This window comes from Triticum urartu, chromosome 2A, assembly GCF_056163025.1.
Source record: "Triticum urartu cultivar PI428250 chromosome 2A, HENAU_Tu73, whole genome shotgun sequence".
Taxonomy (NCBI): Eukaryota; Viridiplantae; Streptophyta; class Magnoliopsida; order Poales; family Poaceae; genus Triticum; species Triticum urartu.
In genome coordinates this window covers 126341974-126362834 of record NC_141874.1, presented here as the reverse complement: position 1 = coordinate 126362834, position 20861 = coordinate 126341974, and the positions used below count along the sequence as shown (strand labels likewise).

Below are 20861 nucleotides of genomic sequence, written 5' to 3'. Positions count from 1 at the left end.
ACCACTTTGCTCAGCCCCTCTTATAGCGTTGTTAGTTGCAGGTGAAGATTGAAGTTTGTTCCTTGATTGGAACATGGAGATCGTTCCTTGTTGGAACATGTTTACTTGTTGGGATATCATTATATATCTTATTTAATTAATGCATCTATATACTTGGTAAAGGGTGGAAGGCTCGGCCTTATGCCTGGTGTTTTGTTCCACTCTTGCCGCCCTAGTTTCCGTCATATCGGTGTTATGTTCCTGGATTTTGCGTCCCTTACGCGGTTGGGCTATAATGGGAACCCCTTGACAGTTCGCCTTAAGTAAAGCTTCTCCAGCAATGCCCAACATTGGTTTTACCATTTGCCACCTAGCCTTTTCTTTCCCTTGGGTTCTGCAGACTCAAGGGTCATCATTATTTTAACCCCCCCCCCGGGCCAGTGCTCCTCTGAGTGTTGGTCCAAACTAGAGCCCTGTGCAGCGCCCCCTCGAGGAAACTCGAGGTTTGGTTTTAGTTGTACGGATTGCTCATCTGAGTGTGCCCTGAGAAAGAGATATGTGCAGCTCCTATCGGGATTTGTCGGCACATTCGGGCGGTGTTGCTGGTTTAGTTTTACCCTGTCGAAATGTCTTGTTGTACCGGGATACCGAGTATGATCGGAATGTCTCGGGTGGAGGTCTATTCCTTCGTTGACCGTGAGAGCTTGTGATGGGCTAAGTTGGGACACCCCTGCAGGGATTTGAATTTTTGAAAGCCGTGCCCGCGGTTATGGGCAGATGGGAATTTGTTAACGTCCGGTTGTAGAAAACCTGAAGTTGACCTTAATTAAAATGAATCAACCGCGTGTGTAACCGTGATGGTCTCTTTCTGGCGGAGTCCGGGAAGTGAACACGGTTGTTGGAGTTATGCTTGACGTAGGTTGTCCTAGGATCACTTCTTGATCATAGCTTCTCGATCGTGCTTTGCCTTCTCTTCTCGCTCTCATTTGCGTATGTTAGCCACCATATATGCTAGTCGCTTGCTGCAGCTCCACCTCATACCTTTTACCTTACCCATAAGCTTAAATAGTCTTGATCGCGAGGGTGCGAGATTGCTAAGTCCCCGTGGCTCACAGATACTTCCAAAACCAGCTTGCAGGTGCCGACGAGTCCGTGCAGATGACGCAACCAAGCTCAGGAGGAGCTCGTTGAAGATCTTGTCCTTTGTGTTGTTCCGTTCTAGTTGATCAGTAGTGGAGCCCAGTTGGGGTCGATTGGGGACCTTTGTCGCTTTTGGGGTTCTTCTTTTATTTTGGTTCCGTAGTCGGACCTTGATTGTATCTGGTTGATGTAATGCTTTATTCATGTAATTGTGTGAAGTGGCGATTGTAAGCCAACTATGTATCTCTTTCCCTTTATGTATTACATGGGTTGTGTGAAGATTACCTCACTTGCGACATTGCTTTCAATGTGGTTATGCCTCTAAGTCGTTCTTCGACACGTGGGAGATATAGCCGCATCGAGGGCGTTACAGCCCATTATCTGGGATCGCGCCTGGACTCGCCAGAGGACATAGTTCGTCCGGGTGAGCGGCTCGGAGACGTTGTAGTTGAGGCCGGAGGAGACCGGAGCGGCAGAGGTAGACATGGCAGTGAGATGGGTTTTGGGAGATCGATGAGGAGAGGCTAGACGTGGTGGAAGAAACTTGCTCTGTATACCATGAAAGCAATAATGAAGTGTCTCAACCCCCTGATCGGGAGCCCGCGATGTTTATATAGATTGTAAACGTGAAGTACAAGTCAGTCCGTTGTTGTAACCGGACAGAATACAAGAGAGAGAGGAGATCGGGATAAAGGGAGTTGTAATAGGACATGAGATCTATCCCTAGATATTCAGGTGTAAGGCGCAAGACAGGAACCCTTGACGCCTCCACATTAACATGTTTAACAGATTGGAGATGAACAGATCACAAGCTTTTCGTGGAATTTTTTTTACTGAGTTTCTTTTTTGCTCCCCTCTACGCAGAGTCACCCCGACACTCAGGGCACTTCTTAGGGCATGTACAATGATGCTATCTTACGAGTGCGACACAGGATAATACTGAGATGGGGGACAGAGAAATCATAAGAAAAGACTTGTCTTCTCTTATTTAAGAGGTGATCTTTTAACCTCTTAAAGAAAAGATGATCTCTTAGCGCATATGTCTCACCACCTTTTAGGAATTGCTAATTATTAAAGATGAAGCTAAGAGATAACCCATTGTAGACATCATTTTATTGTCATCTCTAAATTACATGCAATGTTTAAGATAACATTGTCTTATCAACCACTGTACATGCCCTGAGCATTTGGTTCTCTTATCGATTTGCGCCAAATACATGTTGGCTCATTCTTGGTTCATTTTTGTAAGTTGAACTTCTTTATTATTTTAGATGATTTGGAGCGAAATTCATGGTCTTTGTACAAACAGTGCATCGTACCAAAAATCATGTTTTTGTAGGGGATACCAAATATCATGTTGAGAAAAACACATTAAAGGGAATTCATGAGAGTTAGTTGGATAAAATCAAAAATAAATTTTAAATATTACTGTAGTTAGCCAAAACAGATGATTCGTATAAATGATTATGGGTTAAACAAATTTTTAGAGAAAAGTTATAATGAGTTTATTTTTTACTCTTGTATCGAGAATCACATCGACATGGGTTTTTTAGCACCTGGATCTCTTTTTTTTTTGGCTGAAAAACGTCAAAAATGAAATTGACCGGAGTGGGATTTGAACCCACGCCCTTTCGGACCAGAGCCTTAATCTGGCGCCTTAGACCAACTCGGCCATCCGATCAGCCGTGCTTTCTTTCCATTTCTACTTTATATATCCGCATGCAAAACGAAGCTCGCCGTGACCTCCTCTCCAAAAGAAACAGTGCGCGGCACAGACACACAAGACTTTTGGTGGATTGTGGCACCGGTGTTCGGGCACTCGTTTTTTTTACGGGAGTGTTTGGGCACTCTTGAATCAACATGACCCGTCGTCTCGGCGAAACCACTGAAAAAGGGCGTGCGATTTGGTACGCAGTCGCCGGCCTTCTTCACCCGTTAGTTGCTCCTTGACCCTGGAGTTGGCTAACCGAATTAACTGCTCATGCCCACCTCTGTCTCTGTGTGGGTACAGTCCTAGGGCAGTTCTTTTCAGCGATTTTCCCAAAATTACCCCCCTCCCCAGCTTCTCCCAGAATCGTCATTCCATATTTTTTTTATAATTCTATCTAGTTAAAGTCTAATTAGCTAGGATTGTAAAAACTATATGGAGTAGTGATTCTGGAAGAAGCTCGGGAGGGGGGCGATTCTGGTAGAATCGCCCAAAAGAACTGGCCTCTATTCTCCTAGAGAGAGATTGGCATGAAGCAGACTGCTTTCGCTTTCCTTCACTGTTCTTGGCGTCAGTGTGGTTCTTGGTTGGTTGGTGGTCTAACTTGGTCATTCTTCTTCCCCCTCGTCTGCTACAACAAACAAACTTCTCCGACCACTCTGTCCCAAAGCCAAGGCGAGGGTGGTTAGGATCACGCACAAGCCATCCAGGATCACAGTCCGGAGGTACACCCAACAATCGGAGTTGAGTTGGACGGGCCCTGTTATTTTTCCTTTGCTTCAGCGCCGCAGTTCGTTGGCCTGCCCGAACAATTAACAGGTCAGGTGCAACCAAATCGCGCAGGCGACGTCAAACAGCCGATTCCCCGACCATTCGGTTAAGCAACCAACTTGAACTTGCTGACGAAGCATATAGAGAACTAAATAATACTACTATGCCACACGCGTACCACCGCCAGGAGCGAAATGAAATCTCTAGCACCGCCTCTTCTTTTTCTCGGCAGACGTAGCCACTCCGAAGAACAGTGCTGCATAACGTAAAAAACGTCCACGTTGCTGCTAAACTATACGCATGTCGGCCAGCAGAGACAGTTACACGTTTGTTTAGTTGCCACATAGTGATGCACTTGGTACCTACAGTACGTATTACTGACCGATGCGACGAGAAGCCGTCCGTCTCAGCTCGAAAACAGCTCGCGAAAACGACGAGGTTATGGGCGCAGCGTAGTGTTTTGTGACATGCTAATCGGACGGGTTTGGCCACCTGTTACGACGCCCGATGTCACGGAGAAGCTGCGGTCAGCAGCCAAATTATTCGCCTAACCGGATAGCACTGGACGCTAGACACTTGGGCAGAAAAGGCGAATATTCATGTAAAAGAAAGGCGAGGATAAAAAAATGTTGAAAAGGAAGAAAAACGATGCTCGGGAAGGATACTGTAATCATGCTCCATCATCATGGCACGGTGCAATCACGCTGAGAACAACATGCGCCTACTTTTACGGAAAAGTCAGAGCAAACAAATGGTTCCATTCCATCCCTGCAAAAGAAAAGAAAGATAACGAATTATTTGATTTCATGTGAAGTTTCTGCGTCATAAACAACTCGAAAAACTGACTGCATCAAAATTAGTGCCTGTTCCTGAAGCATCTTTGGATCCCTTTGGACCTCTTTCCAAGGAGAACGGCAGGGAATTGGAAGTTACTACGTACTGTGGCGTGGCCATGATGAAACCAGCCAGAAAAAATGAAGGAGCACTCTGCACACGCATGCGAGCAACTGTATCAGTATAATTGATTGCCAATCAGCAAAAGCGACCGCACGGACGGCAACGTTCCCGGCGGCATGGCATGGGAGCCACGACGCGCAACACCACAAAAGAAGTGACCGCAACATCTTCCACTCACCTCTTCAACGTGTCATTGCGCATACATACCACTTTCTCCCGCAAGGACACGCATCAGCTCAAGTGGCCATCTTCTGATACAGTATAAAACTTCTGAATGACCCTTTGCCCCAAATCTTCGTTTGTAGTATTGTTAAGCTTTCGGTATTTGAATACAAGGATTCATTCTTGATTTCAGTATTTCACTTTTTTTTTGAACCAAGCATAATCCTTTTCCATTACTTTTCATAACGAAAATACATACGTTTTCACCAAAGGTTCAAAAGGAAACTAGAAAGGGGAAAGCGAGTTCAGCGCATCTTTGAAAAACCCACTGTAAGCACTCGTCATCGAGCAGCTTACTAGGGGATTTCAGTATTTCACTTATTCAAAACAATATATACACGCCATAAATCCCATTTCATTGGAAGGCCAAATCGCTCTATCAATGAAAATGATATGCAAGCTTTGATATTCTCAATTGAAAAGAAGGCATATAGAAAGACATCGCAAACATCATTTCCTTTGACAAATGATATTTTCGTCCAGTCATCTTATCAAGGTGATACAACCGGCCTGCGCAAAAATCTTGCTTCACTCCCAAAATGTCGCTGCAAAAAGTGACGCTGCTCGTGAAAGGATAATTAGTTTTTGTCATTTCCGAGGGGTTTCTCAGCAATAAATCTCATTTCAGTGGAAGGCCAGAGCTCTTAATACGCAAACTTTGCATATTCTCGATTGAAAAGAAGGCAAAAGCTATAGACAGGCACCGCAAACATCTTTTCCTTTGACAAAACAATATCTTCGTTCAGTCGTCTTATCAAGCTGATACAACCGGACTGCGCAAAAATCGTGCCTCAGTCCCAAAGTGAGGGCTGCAAAAGGTGACACTGCTCGTGAAGGGATAATTAGTTTTTGCCCTTTCCGAGGGGTTTCTCAGCGTGCGAAGTGCACTTCTTAAAGCCCTCCCCCTTCTCCCTAATTCTAGCTTGCTGACAAATACACAATCCACTGGGGAAAAAAAGGACATGTCAGTACCGAGAAAAAAGAAAAAGTAATACTACCAAGTAAACAAAAGCAGTGGGTGCAAAAGAGACCTTTTTCCGGAGCATAAGTTATTGGGCGTTGCAGCGGTGCTGCTGTGTTCCCAGTCCCAGAGCCTGCCTGCAGAGTGCAGACGGCCAGACGGGTGCTGCAGTGACCAACGCGGCAGCCATGACCACGACCACGGCCACGACCAAGATGAGGGGGAGAGGAGCTGCGGCCATTGGAGCGGCGCTGCTGTTCTTGGCCACCGCCTCCTTGGGGGCTCATGCCAACACCGACTCCAACGATGGTAAGCGAGTTGTATTATTACTTCTTGTACTCAATTTTATTTTCTTTCGGTTTGATTTTACTTCGGAAAACCAACAAACAATGCATTTCTTAGCTTGACTGAGTAGCAACGGATGGGGAAAAATCTGTGTTCTTGGTTCCTCCTTCCCCCCTGCTTTGGTCGGTTCACCTCAGTGCAGATAGGCCGCTTTCGGTACCCATTCCTGGATTCCTGAAATTTTAGGTTTAGATGGAAACAGGAAACCATTGTGCTAAGAAGATGCGTTTCGGCTCAGGAGAGGAAGCTGGAAGATTCATGGACCCAACGGTCTCATTCGACCCGTCCTTGCTTTATGCTTTTGGTCAATTTGGAGCTCTGCTTTGTTCATTGGCATCCCATAAACATTTTCCTTGGTTGTCAGTTAACCAAACCAAGTAAAGATGTTTCTTACTTTCTTTAGCTCTTCGTTTGTTCCTGCTGCCTTTTTTTATCCTTTCTTGGTGGGAATTTTAGGGTTGTTGCAGTTTGGGACGAACAAATAGCAGAGTTTTCAGAAGTTATAATTTTCCTTAATTATAATATTTTCCTAGTGGTGATGCTAAATTTGTGGCAAGTTCTAGATTTCTTGGTTTTATCCACCTAGATGTCTGACTTCAGCAGAGAGTTTCTGAAAAATTAGTTCATTTGTTCTTTTATGCCTGGTTCTGTGCGGGGTTGCAGACAGCTGCTAGTCCGAAAAAAATGTTTGTGTGATTGCCAAAATAACCCAGCTCTTGGTTCTATTAATATTTCATTTGGTTCGAGAATCAAACTAGTCTTGATGAACATTTGGTTACAGAATAATGGGGATACCTTGTTAGACATGACTACTTATTTGCAAAAGTCAACTTCGAAATCGTCGATGGTACAGACAAGTTAAGTACAGTATTATTTTCCAATTTGGAAGTAAGACAAGTTAAGTATGATTCTGAAACGTACTATATAAAACTATCAGTGTTTACAAAATCTTTAGTGACCAATTCCAGCATGCAGGAATGAACTAAATCATACATAACATCACTATCCTTCACACTATTACAACATTAGCAAGACAAGTTTGGTATTATTTGGAAGCCGTACTATATATAAAATTAATAATTGTTTACAAAATCTTTAGTGGCCAATTCCAACACTCAGGAATGAACTGAATCATACATAACATCACTAGCCTTCACACTATTACAACATTAGCGATGGAATGAGTAACCACATTTGCATTCCCATTAGACGAGTTAAGTATTGGTTCTGTGCAGAAGGAAATTTAAAGGAAATATTGCTACATAATGAACTAAACGATAATTTCCTTTTGCTTTTTTGTGTTGAAAAAATACTTTCATTGGGAAGACCAAAGTAAGAACAAAACATCGTTACTCATTTATCTGAAATATCGATCCACAAGCATTACTGATTCTCCCAAAATCTGCATTTGCCTATGCAGTGACAGCCCTCAATGTCTTCTATACAACAATGAACCACCCACCCCAGCTGAAAAACTGGGTGTCACAAAATGGAGATCCCTGCGGGCAGTCGTGGCAGGGGATCACTTGCTCGGGTTCCAGAGTGACAGCAATGTGAGCTGAGATTCAGATGTGGTGTTTTTGCAAGTCACAACTGTTTATCCTTCTTATCTGATATTTATTTATCCTAATACCTGACAGAAACTTACCGGGCATGAGTCTTAACGGGACTTTGGGTTACAATATGAACCTACTGACTGCACTAGTTCAGCTGTTAGTGAGATCTCTCTCATCCCAAACATCAATGCCCTCTCACCAAAAACAAGTTTTGATCTAGTTTAGTTCTGTGCAGTGATATGAGCAATAATTATCTTGGAGGCAGTGACATTCCCTATAATCTTCCTCCAAATCTCGAGAAATTGTAAGTAGTACTTCTATGTGCAACTCAAGCTGCTCTTATCTATATGCGGAACAATCTTTTAGTTCTTACAGAGAACTTGATCTGCAGAAATCTTGCTGGAAATCACTTCACTGGAACCACACCATACTCTATTTCCCAAATGGTCGCACTTAAGGATTTGTAAGTTACTTATCTCTGATAAGCCGATGTATCAGCTGACTTTCTTTGTCATTTTTTTTTCTGGTATGATCTGACCAAATTATTTTAATGTCTCCGTTGCAGAAATCTTGCTCATAACCAGCTCTCAACCATCAGTGATATGTTTAACCAGCTCACCAACTTAACAACAATGTGAGTGATTTTCTGTTTGAGCAGTAAGCTGCCAAGCTAGTGAAAAAACTGAACCATTAATTCATTTCACTCAGGGATATCTCATTCAACACATTTTCTGGTAATATTCCACAAAGCTTCAACTCTATAACAAGTTTGAAAACACTGTGAGTACATTGTTTTGTAATGTTTCTGCATCAATTTGTTTCATCAACAAGAATAAAGTCCATATGTTGATTACAAATGTAATATCTCCTCTTGCCAGTTATCTGCAGAACAACCAATTCAGTGGCACGATAGATGTCCTTGCCAATCTTCCTCTTACTGACTTGTGAGTTGATATACCCACAACCTTTTCTAATTCACGGTTGAATCGTCCTATAAATGCAACATTCGACCATTCTTGCAGAAATGTCGCGAACAACCAATTCACGGGCTGGGTCCCTGATAAGCTAAAGAAAATAAGGAGTCTACAGTAAGCAGTTTTACTACAATTGTCATGGTTTGGCTGATATAAGCATGTAGAATGGAATCACAGTTAGTACTCCACTCCTTTCGTAGGACAACTGGAAACTCATTTAGCAATGGTCCCGCGCCACCACCCCCACCAGCTACAAATCCAACGCCAACGCCAACGCCAACGCCTCAACGCCCTGCTCTTCCAAGTAGTAATGACAACAATGGTCCGTCCAACAGCGGCAGCAAACACTCCAAACTACAAGGTGGTGCAATAGCTGGAATTGTTATATGTTTGCTGGTTCTTGGTGCAATGTTTGCATTCTTTGTGATCAAGAGGAAATCTTGGAAGTTGTCCCGAGGACAAGACCCCGAACAGAAAGAACCTCTAAGTCCCCTTGCTTCAGGATTTAAACGTAAGCGTCATTGCCTCTGAGTTCCACATGGTCATCTTACTACAGTTCTCTAGCCCAGGAATAAATTATTCAACCTTCCTTTTCCAGTGAATTGTGCATTTCCTTACTTCTTTACTCACAATTTCCATTTTGCAAGGTGTCTCTCTTAAAGTCAAAACTATATTTTTCAGAGATGAAGTCCATCAAGATCATCTCAACAACTGGCAAGGATCAATTTCAAAAGACTGTTTCAATGAGCTTAAAACCTCCAACAAAAATTGACTTGCACAAGTCCTTCGATGAAAATGATCTCACACCCAAGTCTGTTACAAGGAAGATAAGTTTGTCTTCCATCAAAATACCTGCATACACAGTTGCCGACCTGCAGATAGCAACAGGAAGCTTCAGTGCTGACCATTTCATCAGTGAGGGATCATTTGGACGTGTTTTCAGAGCACAATTCAATGATCAGAAGGTGCTTCCCCAATTACTTGATGTCCATTATTTCCCGGATTAAACATATCATTCATGCCATCATACATATCATTCATATCTTGTCCTACTAAACATCTACAGTATGGGGATTTTATATCTGTCATAAATATTTTTCATCAAATTATACCTGCTTCAAAATATATCCATGTAATAGCACGAAAGTTTGTTGTATGCATGGGAATACCCGATCTATGCTTGTATCATTGCAAAATGCTGTTGTCTGATTTTATATGGTGCTAATTGGGCTCAACAATCTCATTTCATTAACCATGACTTGATGTTGAATAAAGTCCCCTTGCTACTATTGCATTCTCATCATCTTCCGGTATTTTCAGGTCCTGGCTGTAAAGAAAATCAACTTTTCTGCATTCCCAGGCCATCCTTCTGATTTGTTCATTGAGTTGGTTGCAAATATTTCAAGGCTAAATCATCCAAACCTTGCTGAGTTAGTTGGCTACTGTTCAGAGCATGGGCAGTGCTTGTTGGCATATGAATTCTATCAAAATGGTTCTCTGTGTGACTTACTTAACCTGGTGGATGATCAAAGCAAACCACTGTCCTGGAATAGCCGTGTAAAGATTGCTCTTGGATCTGCAAGGGCATTAGAGTAAGTGGAACATGCCTGTCAACCCTTCGTATTAATCTGGAATTAAAAATTCATGTCAATGACAATCATCGGCATTCTGCAGATACCTACATGAAACATGTTCGCCGTCTGTGATCCACAAGAATTTCAAGTCATCAAACATTTTACTGGATAATGAGCTGAACCCTCACCTTTCGGATTCTGGATATGGAGATCTTATTCCTAACCAGGAATTCCAGGTAATGTCGTGCACTATATCCTCAGACTTCCTGACAACCTGCCAGGAATATCACACAATTTAATGTTAATCATCAAAGGGAAATGCTAGAATTATTTGCCATTTTGCAGCTGAAACATATTATCATTTTGTTTATGTCAATTATCCATAATTAAGTATTTCACATAGCATGATGCTAGTTTAATATGGATATTAGTGGAGCAAACATGAGTTGCTGTTCAACTATTACTTGTTAGTTGGATGCAAGGCTAGATAGTATCTGATCGAACAAGTGAGATGATACTGAGTTTGGTGTTCTGCATATTTCGCAATGCAGGTGCTAATGATCATAATTTAGGGCCAAACATTTCTGTCAATAATTACTTACTTACATATCATCAATTCCAGGAATCAGAAGAAAACTCAGGATATAGGGCACCTGAGATAGCCATGTCTGGCCAATACTCACTGAAGAGCGATGTATATAGCTTCGGAGTAGTCATGTTAGAGCTCCTCACTGGCCGCAAACCTTTTGACAGGTACGCACCGCAATCAAATACTACTGCACTATCCATATCTCTTCCTGAAATTGTTTCAGAAGTGCCCAAGAATATTCAGGCAACTCCCTGTAAACTGTAATAAGAACATGTAGCCCACTGAAGTGTACTGAACTTCCAGTTACTGTCTGAAATGAATCACCGCAGGTCCCGACCACGGTCCGAGCAGTCGCTGGTCCGATGGGCCGCCCCGCAGCTGCACGACATCGACGCGCTGGACCAGATGGTCGATCCAGCGCTCCAGGGGCTGTACCATTCCAAGTCCCTGTCCCGCTTCGCCGATGCGATAGCTCTTTGTGTGCAGGTGCATTCCATAACACCTCCTCTTGCAGTTCTCATGTGTCTCTGAAATTTTTTTTTGCCACACCGCTGACGCTTGTCCTGAAACCTGAGCAGGCAGAGCCAGAGTTCCGGCCGCCGATGTCCGAGGTCGTCCAGTCGCTGGTCCGGCTCGTGCAGCGGGCGAACATGACGAGGATGTCCAGCAGCGAGAGCTACACGCGGCGCGACGGCGAATCCGGCGACTACGCAGTATAAGCGTCACACTGTTGTACATAGGCCTGAAAGTGTTCCAGAGACCTTTTGGGAAGTAGTAACAGTTGTACAGATTTACAGTTTTGTTGCCGAGTCTTAGGGTCATTCTTGTTCATCCGTCCCAGCAGCAGCCAGTAGATGCTGTCCGCCGTAGCAGTGAAGTCGTATTCAGTGACAGTTTTCTGCCGCGTTATGATTCTTCTTTGAAAGAAAAAAATCCTTGTGCAATTGGGACGGTGATAGTAAAAATCCCCCTTTTTTTTGCGAATGTGTCCTTGTATCACCCTGATCGAACAGCGAAATGAAACCTCTAGTCTCATCAAAACATAAAATAAAATAAAACGAACCTCTAGCGAAATCAACCAGCATCATCCGCTTGATACAAAGGAAAAAGGACGCCTGAGAAGCTGGGGAGAAGAACATATCCGCATACCATGATTGGTTACTGACAAGCACCGGCCACCGCGACGAAGTGGCGGGCGCCCTGCGCACACGCCGCCGGCCGAGGGAAGGAGAGAGCTCGCGTTTCGTTCGCCACGATCTCTTGGCGCGCGCTCCTCGGAGAAGAGAGACGCCGATCGTGCGCACGCGTGCGTGTGTGTGTGGGCTCAGCGGTCGCGCAGCTCGTCTGTGCCCTTGGTATGGGCTATTGGGCTGTCGCGTGCACTGTACGTAACAAGCCCAGCCAGCGCTCCCGGTAGGTAGTAGGTTAGTGTAGGGGGGGTAGCCGATGATGATGGAGTAAACAAATCCGAACCCAGCAAAGCAGCACCCCCCCGCCGCCGAAGGCGCGGCGCAGCATCCTCTCTCTCCCCTCCACTCCCCCCGCCGAGCGACCGACGGTACCACCAACCTCCGCTGTCAGCCTAGGCTCGAAGGACCAGCGCCGCGGTGCGTCACTCGCCTGCATCTCCAGGTACGCTTGTGTGTGTGTCTCTCTCTCCGGCTTCCGTTACGCCGCAGATTTAGTTTAGCTCCAAAGTACAGCAAGCAGATTTCGCCGCAGCTGACGCGGCCGAGCAGATTCACTCCGCAGGGCATCGACCACGGGGATCCCTCCGCACGGCAGGGAAGAGGTTGATGTGAAAGAGAATCTAATCAGCAGGGCTAGTCCTGGCTCGCATGCTCCAACATGCTCCATGCTAAGGAGACACTGAGGAAGATGTACTCAGTCGCCAAGGGCTACTACTGCGGGGGCCTAGCGGCGCCCAACACGTTTCCAGGTAGCTCTCCTTCCAAGCTCGAATCTGTTCACCAGCCCCTCTACATTCCAGTTCAAAGGCATTTCTAACTCGTTCGTTCTTCTTAATATAACAGCAGCATGGGATCTAAGGCATTCTCTCAACCCCTCAAGGAAAGCGCCGGGGTTTGTTAATCCATGCAGGGCCCGTTCATATGCGCACATCGTGGGAAGCCCTGCCGACCAAGAGATTGTGATCGCTCTGGGAAGCAATGTAGGGGATAGGATCAGTTCGTTCGACAGGGCGCTGCGGCTGATGAAAGACTCGGGCATAAAGATCACCAGACACGCCTGTCTGTACGAGACCGCCCCTGAGTATGTGACGGACCAGCCGCGGTTCCTCAACTCCGCTGTTCGGGGCACCACCAAGCTGGGGCCTCATGATCTGCTCAAGAAGCTGAAGGAGATCGAGAGGGATATAGGGCGGACCGCCGGGATAAGGTACGGCCCAAGGCCGATCGATCTGGATATTCTCCTGTATGGCGACTCCCAGATCAGTACCGAGACCCTGACTGTGCCACATGAGCGCATCCATGAGAGACAATTCGTTTTAGCGCCTCTTGTTGACCTTCTAGGGTCCTCGGCTGACGATCATATGGAGAAAAGCTGGCACTCCCTTTCGAAGTGCAGCGGTGGGTTCTTTGATGTGTGGAACGAGCTTGGTGGTGAATCTTTAATTGGGACACAAGGTATCAAGAGGGTTATGGCTGTTGGAAATCGTCTATTGGATTGGAGTGAGAGGACCCTTGTCATGGGGGTGCTTAACTTGACGCCGGACAGCTTTAGTGACGGAGGTAAGTTTCAAGAAGTGGAGGCTGCTGTTGCTCAGGCCAAGTTGTTGATATCAGAAGGCGCGGACATAATTGATATTGGTGCTCAATCCACCAGGCCCTCTGCAACAAGACTATCTGCAAGTGAAGAACTTGAGAGGCTGGTCCCTGTTCTGGATGCAATCGTCAAAATCCCCGAGATGGAAGGGAAGCTGATCTCAGTAGACACATTCTACGGACAAGTTGCTGCTGAAGCTGTAAAGAGAGGAGCCACCATGATTAATGATGTGTCTGGCGGACAGCTTGACCCAAGTATTCTTGAAGTTGTAGCTGAACTTGGAGTTCCATATGTTACCATGCACATGAGAGGTGATCCATCAACTATGCAGAGTGAACAGAATTTACAGTATGATGATGTCTGCAAAGAAGTTGCTTCTGAGTTATACACACGGTTAAGAGAAGCAGAGTTGTCTGGAATTCCTTTGTGGAGGATAGTTCTTGATCCCGGCATTGGGTTTTCCAAGAAACTCAGACATAATCTTGAAATAATCAAGGGCTTGGGATCCATTAGAAAAGAGATGGGTAAAGTGAGTTTAGGTGCTTCACATGTGCCAATATTACTTGGACTCTCAAGAAAAAGTTTCTTAGGTGAAATATGCAATCGTGCCGATCCAGTTGAGAGAGATGCAGCTACAGTTGCTGCTAATGCAGCTGGGATTAGGAATGGTGCTAACATATTAAGGGTTCATAATGTTGGATATGGCGTGGATGCTGCAAAAGTCTCTGATGCATTGCGCATGTAAAAAGTACACCGCCAGAATAGAATTGAGACCAGTCTCCAGTTTTGTACAAGAGAATGGTGATGTAGATTTGTAGAGTAGTTACTGTCACATCACTGGCTTCTCAGTTCATACCTCATACCATATCGGGTGTATGATCACTTAATAAAGCAATGAAAGCTTGTCTATAACTTTTGCCATAAACCAAAGATGTACATTTTCTTGTGCCGGCTCCTTCCTAGAATCTTCAAGGAAGCAAAGGTAAACTCTCAACTCAGATCATCCAGAGAGTAACCAAGAAAAAAAGGTTGTAAAGGCTGCTACTAAGTTTTCTGCGTAATTTCTTATTTAACACTATCATATAATTTATTTTAATTCAACAAATTCCAATGGATTTTGACAATTTTGGAATTTCAAGTTGTTTCAGGTCCTTTGTTTTTGCACCTTTAGATTGTTATGTGTTATTAGCTCACATATTGTTATGCAAATTTTATTCCAGCTTGCTTTTCCGTGACACTTCCTTCTCTTTGTGACTCCGTATTTTTGTTTTGATCTTGTTGTACCAAATGAGGAAACTCATGCTTTGCAAGTGCCGTATGATATTACTGGGCTTCAAGGGCTGGTCTGTGATCTATTTTTTTTCCGAGGGTTTAATATTGAGACCTTCTGTGATATACTTAGACCTTCTGTGATATACTTTGCCTGAAATTGTCTACTCGAAAGCATTATTTGTTGCCACAGAGTTGATTTCCATCTCTCATGCAGTTTTCTGGGTTTTATCAAACTTCTTGTGACTCCCTATATGTGTTTTGATCTTGTTGTACCTGATGAAGAAACTTATGCATTGCAAGTGCCGTATGACATTACTAGGCCCCAAAGCTTGGTCTATGATCTAACCAGTTTTCTGAGGGTTTTATTGTCTAGATGCGAGGCCTCTGTAATGCACTTTATTTGGAATTCTCCAGTTGAGAGCATCATTGTTGCTACAGAGTATGTTGGCATCTCTAGCTTTTGGAGGTTTTAAATGAACTTCTTGTTGTGACTCGTTATTTGTGTTTTGATCTTGTTGTACCCAATGATGAAACTCATGCATTGCAAGTGCCGTATGACATTACTAGGCTTCAAGGCTTGGTCTATGATCTAACCAGTTTTCTGAGGGTTTATTATGTGATTGTGAGACCTTTTGTAATGTACTTTGCTTGGATTTGTCTGCTTGAGAAAATCATTTGTTGTTTACAGAGTTGATTTCCATTATAGCGGAGGCTTCTAAAAATAGTTCTGGTTGGTTTATGATCCAATGAGGAAACTTATGCATTGCAAGTGCTGTATGACATTACTAGGCCTCAAGGCTTGGTCTATGATCTAACCAGCTTTCTGAGGGTTTTATTTTCTAGATGCAAGACCTTTTTACTGCTTTTCGCATGGAATTTTCTACTTGAAAGCATCATCTGTTTCTATACAATTGTTTTCCACCTTGGCATTTTTAGTTTTAAATCTTAACTGCTTCCTAATAATTAAAAAGTTTACCTGTGATTCGCTTCTTGTGCATTTTTGTTCCTCCTGTGTCCACTGATGAAACCTTAAGAACTGCGTGCTGGATCATTATACCGCCATAGAACATGGCTTGTCCATGATATCAGTGCAGGTTTGGCAAGGGCTTGCCCCTTTTATACTATTGGGCACTTGTTAGCATATTTTGTACAGATTTGTTGTGTAAATTGAAGCTATTCTAGCTTGCCGGCAATCCTGTTCTACTCAATGAGGAAATTCATGCATCGCAAGTGCCGTATGACATGCCCTCAAGGCTTGGTCTTTGATTTAACCTGATTTCTGAGGGCTTTATTATTGTTTAAATGCATGACCTTTTTAATATGTTTTTTTTTTGGAAATGTCTACTTGGGATCGTCATTTGTTCCTACAGGATTGACTTCCACCTTTCGTACATATTTCGCTTTTGAATATCCATAGGTGGCTTCTTGTGCATTTCTGTTCCTGCCATGCTCACCGATGAAACCATATGAACTGCCAGTGCCTGATGGTTACAGTCATGTCAATTGTATTGATGCAGGATTTAAAAACCGACCAGTTTTCTACCGGCTTTGAAGGATCTCCATGTGTGGCTCCTGTGCCATTTTTATCCCTGGCCACTGCTGAAATCGCAAGTAACTGCAAGTGTGGGATGATCATTGCTAGAGGAAACCCAATCAGTGATTCAAGTCGGGTTTTCGAGGCCTTGTCTTCTCTAGATGTATTGGACTTCCCTGTCAAATGATTATATATATGCCTCAAGGACTCTTATTCTTGACACGCTGTTCTGTGCCATGTATATTTTTCCTTGGGAGTTGTTCATAAGGTGCAATGGCACAATGTGCTCGATTTGCTAAGAGGCTTTGTTTTCCTTCCCTGAAGTACAATCATCATCTAAATAGTTGAGCGTGAAAAAGTCAGAAGGAAATTTGAAAATCATCAGCCAAAGTTCTCAAAAACGCTGTCTGTACAAGAGCTTAAAAATCATGTGGAATCTTGTCAAATGTTAAGTATCGGTTCATGTTCTGAATGTTCCAAGAGCTCGTCTACTGAAATTATGTGCTTTACTATTGCTCCGTCGGTTGACTAATGACTAGTTGCTCTGGAGCAAGAGTCAGAGGAGAACACGAGAGATGCGATCTTGACCGTACACAGGCCATCGATCGACGGCCCGAAACCGCCCAGCGACACTCCGCGTTCCCCTTCCGCTCTCGCGCATCTGGGATCGAGCAAGACAATAATCCTGTCGCCGTCGTCGACTCCCAAATTACCACCTCGCCCCCAATCGTCTTCGGTTCAGATCGGCGTCCCAGATCGTCGGAGCATCGGATTCGCGGCGAGCCGACGGCGAAGACCATGGAGACGCCGCCGCCGTTCCAGGAGTCGGCCCACTGCGACGTCTGCCGCTGCACCTTCTCCACTTTCCGCCGCCGCGTACGCGTCCTCCCCCTCCCTCCCTCCCTCTCATCCGTGCAGAGATTCTCTTCGTTTGGCCGCGTCCCTGATCTCTGACTGATTTGACGCTCTCGCAGCACCACTGCCGCAGCTGCGGGAGGACGCTCTGCCACGAGCACTCTTCGTACCACATGGTAGGGAACCTCAAAACTGAGCAAGTTTGTGAGTGTAGGGAGTCAAGGGTTCCCAAGCTTGCTTGATTAAACTTTTTGCTTCGATTGGTTCCAGGCCCTGCCGCAGTACGGGATATACACGGACGCCAGGGTCTGCTACGAGTGCTTCAACAAATCATCATCCAGGTAGCTTAGCTCACTAGTTTGCTACAATCTGATGAATCTGACCGCGCAAACACTGACTATGTTTGGTCTGGATATAAACTGAATTTTTGTCTATCTTCCCGTGCGATGTTGCAGACGCGGGGGTGTTGATAACGCGAGTTCTGCCGGGAGCGTTTCGGGTGCTGCAGACTCCTTTTCAGGGCTGAATTTGGATAAAGATGATGATTCGTTGCCCACGAGAAGTTCAGCGGTTCAGACTCCAGTTGCCGTTATCGAGTGCAAATGCAGGATGCCTTTGTGCATATGCGAGGCACCAAAACCTGAACCTGCGCCTGTAAAGGTTGACGACAATCCGATCCATTTAATCGATTGTTGTAGGTGTATATTAACATAATTATTCTTATGTACCAGAATATCAGTGCCGCTTCGTCAACTGCACAATCAAACCCAAAGCCTAAAAAACCTTCTAGCAACCAGCAGTCATCTGAATCAAGCTCGAAGAAGGCTTCAGCTACTTCCAGCAGCAACTCAAGGTTCGGTAGACTTGTCATGTTCTGGCATTGTTAAGAGGAATTCTAACTTATTGTCATATATGTCTCTCGTAATCTTCGTAGTATGCTTTTGCACTATGTGATCAACTTTGTTTGGCAAGATCTATTGCATATTTTGGTCATTATCTTAAATGCCAGGACCTATACATTCTTTGTAATATGAAGATTACATATGTGCATTAGGCACAAACATTTTGCCTGTAGCTGACCTTCTCATCTCTGTGTCCTGATTGTTGTTATTCCAGCTCATTCTTAAATCTTGGCCTGATGAGCAACGACAGCAATGATAAGACTCCGTCTGACTATGAAGTTACTGGAGAGGTAAGCTTAGGAACAGCTCAATAGTGCTCATTTTCTGTTTCTTTATTCAACCCATCAGGTACTTGCGATATCTCTGGCCTGGCATTCTAGGAGTTTTCTGTTAAAAATCCAATCTTCATTCCTTTTTAGGGACTGAGAGAAGCGATTAAGGGTGGGGATATTAAAGCTGTGAAGAAACTTCTTAGCCAGGTACTGTTTCTAGCTTTTCTCTCGTTTTATTTTTATCTACTTGTTTTTTACAATTACATTGCGCAGGGAGTCGATTCTAACTACTGCGACAAGCAAGGATTCACTTTGCTACATTTGGTATGTGGTTGTTTTACCAACTCCCTTGTGGTCAACTTATATTTGCACATCATTGTACCATTTTGTGTAGCCGTTTGCTTATAAATGTTCGGTCCTACAAGGGAAACACCATTTGCGATGTAAAGGCCAGAGCACACCCATGCATCTGAATGATATAAAACACGTGTGCACTAATACTGAAATGAGATGTATCTGCTGATAAATTAAGTATCCAAAGATTCACTTGACCAGATTACATTGCCTTCTCTGGAACTGTTGCTTCTGTATGTGCCAAATACAGATGATATCCCCCCCACAATTAAGAACCCCTTTGCACGCCAACATGATTACTTATCCTGTTCATTTTTTTAATAATTTAGTGGTGCACATGCTTTATTGTGCTACAGAAGATTGTTGTGTTTGGCACATACATATAGAAACGAGCAAATCACCATCTACTGAACATCTATCTGCCTATGGACAATCGCAGGCTGCGCTATTTAACCAGACTGAGATTGCTCTTATTCTCATGGATAGTGGAGCCAATATTCAACGCAAAAATGGGCAAGGTTGGTTGCTTTTACTATCTGAGGCAGTTTTATCATGGATAGCATATATTGCTCAAATACTGTACATTGTCGAGTTCCTAAAGTTGATTTATAATCTTCTTAAGCACAAAAGTTTCTTTCATCAACATGTTCCTATCCGATCTACCAATCCACTGAATTAATATTGATACCGTCGAATGTTCTTTACACACATATTCGTGCAGTTCAAACCAAAATACGAGCTAGCATGGACAAAAGGAAGAGTTTAATTGGATTGCAAGGCTCTTTGGTGGCTTTGATGTTTTTTATGCTTATGTATTCTGTCAACTACTATAAGTTGTGATGGAATAAAAGCCTATCTCCACGGGCTTTTCCAGACAGCCTTGCAAAGTTAGCTGGAAAGAACCTAGCTAACAGCATATATGCAACATTTTAGCTTTTAGCTTGTAGATAGAAGTAGATAAGCTAAAATACTATATACATCCACACTTGATATACAATAGAATGATTGCTCTAAAATACTATATACATCCACACTTGATATACAATAGAATGATTGCTCTAGATTACTTCGTTCTGAATGCTACTTTTAATCATCAATAGTGCTGTGCCCAAATGACGGTGACAGAATCGATAACTTTGATGAACTTTTTGAGCAGGGGAAACTCCTTTGGATTGTGCCCCGCCCATGCTGCAGTACAAAATGCGGCAGAGGGTGGAAGAGCTTGCTGCGTCACAAAGACCTGTATGAGGGAGATGGTCTCTGTTTGGGCCTTTCTGCTGGCCTCCCATCTTTCGACGTGCCGAAGACGGTTATCTGCTCCTGAGTGATTGCAAATAAACTGCTTGAGGGGGTTCGGTGATTCATTTAGGTATCACAGCATCGTCGTGTATTAATGCTGGAATCTCACAGGGAGTGGTCTTTTGCTCCTGAATAAGTTATGCTGCCCAATCTTCATAATTTCTTCTTGTATTTATGTTTCGACATCATGACTTCTTCCCCAGATCCATTGTATACTACTAATACTACTCCCTGGCGCCCATGTTGAAAAAGTAAATGACGTTTCTGGCATTATTGATATGTTGCCAAACACAACAAAGTTTTAGCCAATATTTCCTCTCGCGAGATGGTACTTTGTTTGTGAACGCGAGGAAGCATATAATATTACGAGGGGATTTGTATATTGCTATGAAAAGCTAATGATATTTTGGTACTAGTACATTGTTTCACATTCACATGGGTGATTGAAATGGTTTTTCCTTAGAGGTGGTTGAGTCTTGGTATTTGTTTTGCATTATACTAGGTGCATCGATTAAAAGAGTGTATTATTATTTCACGCGCTGTCCATGTCACGTCGCACCCCCTGGTCGAGCTACCCACAAGGCCACCACGCGGATGAAGTCAGAGCTCGTCACAGCCTCGTCAGCGCCGCCGCGGCGACCCAGATCTTTTCAGCGCGCCGGCGAAAATATCTCGGGCCCGTATTCTTATCCATCTTCCTCGCCGATCTTCTCTCTGACCGGACGCAGCTCCGTTCTGTTGAGGATAGCGACCACCGAACTCATCGGCGACCGCGACAGCCGAAACCCATGATGAATCATGGATAGAACTGGA

General features: G+C 44.0%; 3 protein-coding genes and 1 non-coding gene across 5 annotated transcripts; 3 read left to right on the top strand and 1 right to left on the bottom strand.

Annotated features, from left to right (window-relative positions):
- Positions 1–2719: 2719 nt before the first annotated feature.
- On the bottom strand, positions 2720–2800 carry TRNAL-AAG (transfer RNA leucine (anticodon AAG)). Its single transcript has one exon. It is a non-coding gene; the product is annotated as a tRNA-Leu (tRNA).
- Positions 2801–5790: 2990 nt separating this feature from the next.
- Positions 5791–11730, top strand: LOC125536221 (protein STRUBBELIG-RECEPTOR FAMILY 7). Its single transcript, XM_087543443.1, has 16 exons — positions 5791–6047; positions 7504–7636; positions 7724–7795; positions 7875–7943; positions 8031–8102; positions 8205–8273; positions 8348–8419; positions 8518–8583; positions 8662–8727; positions 8814–9124; positions 9295–9578; positions 9934–10205; positions 10288–10423; positions 10810–10940; positions 11106–11262; positions 11355–11730. Exons 1-16 carry the CDS (start codon positions 5927–5929, stop codon positions 11493–11495), a joined length of 2172 nt encoding a protein of 723 aa, XP_087399569.1. The 5' UTR covers positions 5791–5926; the 3' UTR covers positions 11496–11730.
- Positions 11731–12222: 492 nt separating this feature from the next.
- On the top strand, positions 12223–16818 carry LOC147984246 (folate synthesis bifunctional protein, mitochondrial-like). 2 transcript variants are annotated; one of them, XM_087543445.1, is made up of 4 exons: positions 12223–12408; positions 12516–12715; positions 12813–14542; positions 16350–16818. In XM_087543445.1, the coding sequence occupies exons 2-3, from the start codon at positions 12625–12627 to the stop codon at positions 14303–14305; spliced, it is 1584 nt and encodes a 527-aa protein (XP_087399571.1). In that variant the 5' UTR covers positions 12223–12408; positions 12516–12624; the 3' UTR covers positions 14306–14542; positions 16350–16818. The 2 variants fall into 2 exon arrangements, with proteins under 2 accessions (XP_087399571.1, XP_087399570.1); XM_087543444.1 differs by having other exon boundaries at positions 12810–14542.
- Positions 16819–16987: 169 nt separating this feature from the next.
- On the top strand, positions 16988–20466 carry LOC125536222 (Ankyrin repeat family protein). Its single transcript, XM_048699404.2, has 10 exons — positions 16988–17242; positions 17341–17397; positions 17492–17562; positions 17677–17881; positions 17953–18074; positions 18338–18413; positions 18543–18602; positions 18669–18719; positions 19189–19267; positions 19906–20466. Exons 1-10 carry the CDS (start codon positions 17165–17167, stop codon positions 19995–19997), a joined length of 891 nt encoding a protein of 296 aa, XP_048555361.2. The 5' UTR covers positions 16988–17164; the 3' UTR covers positions 19998–20466.
- The last annotated feature ends 395 nt before the right edge of the window (positions 20467–20861 follow it).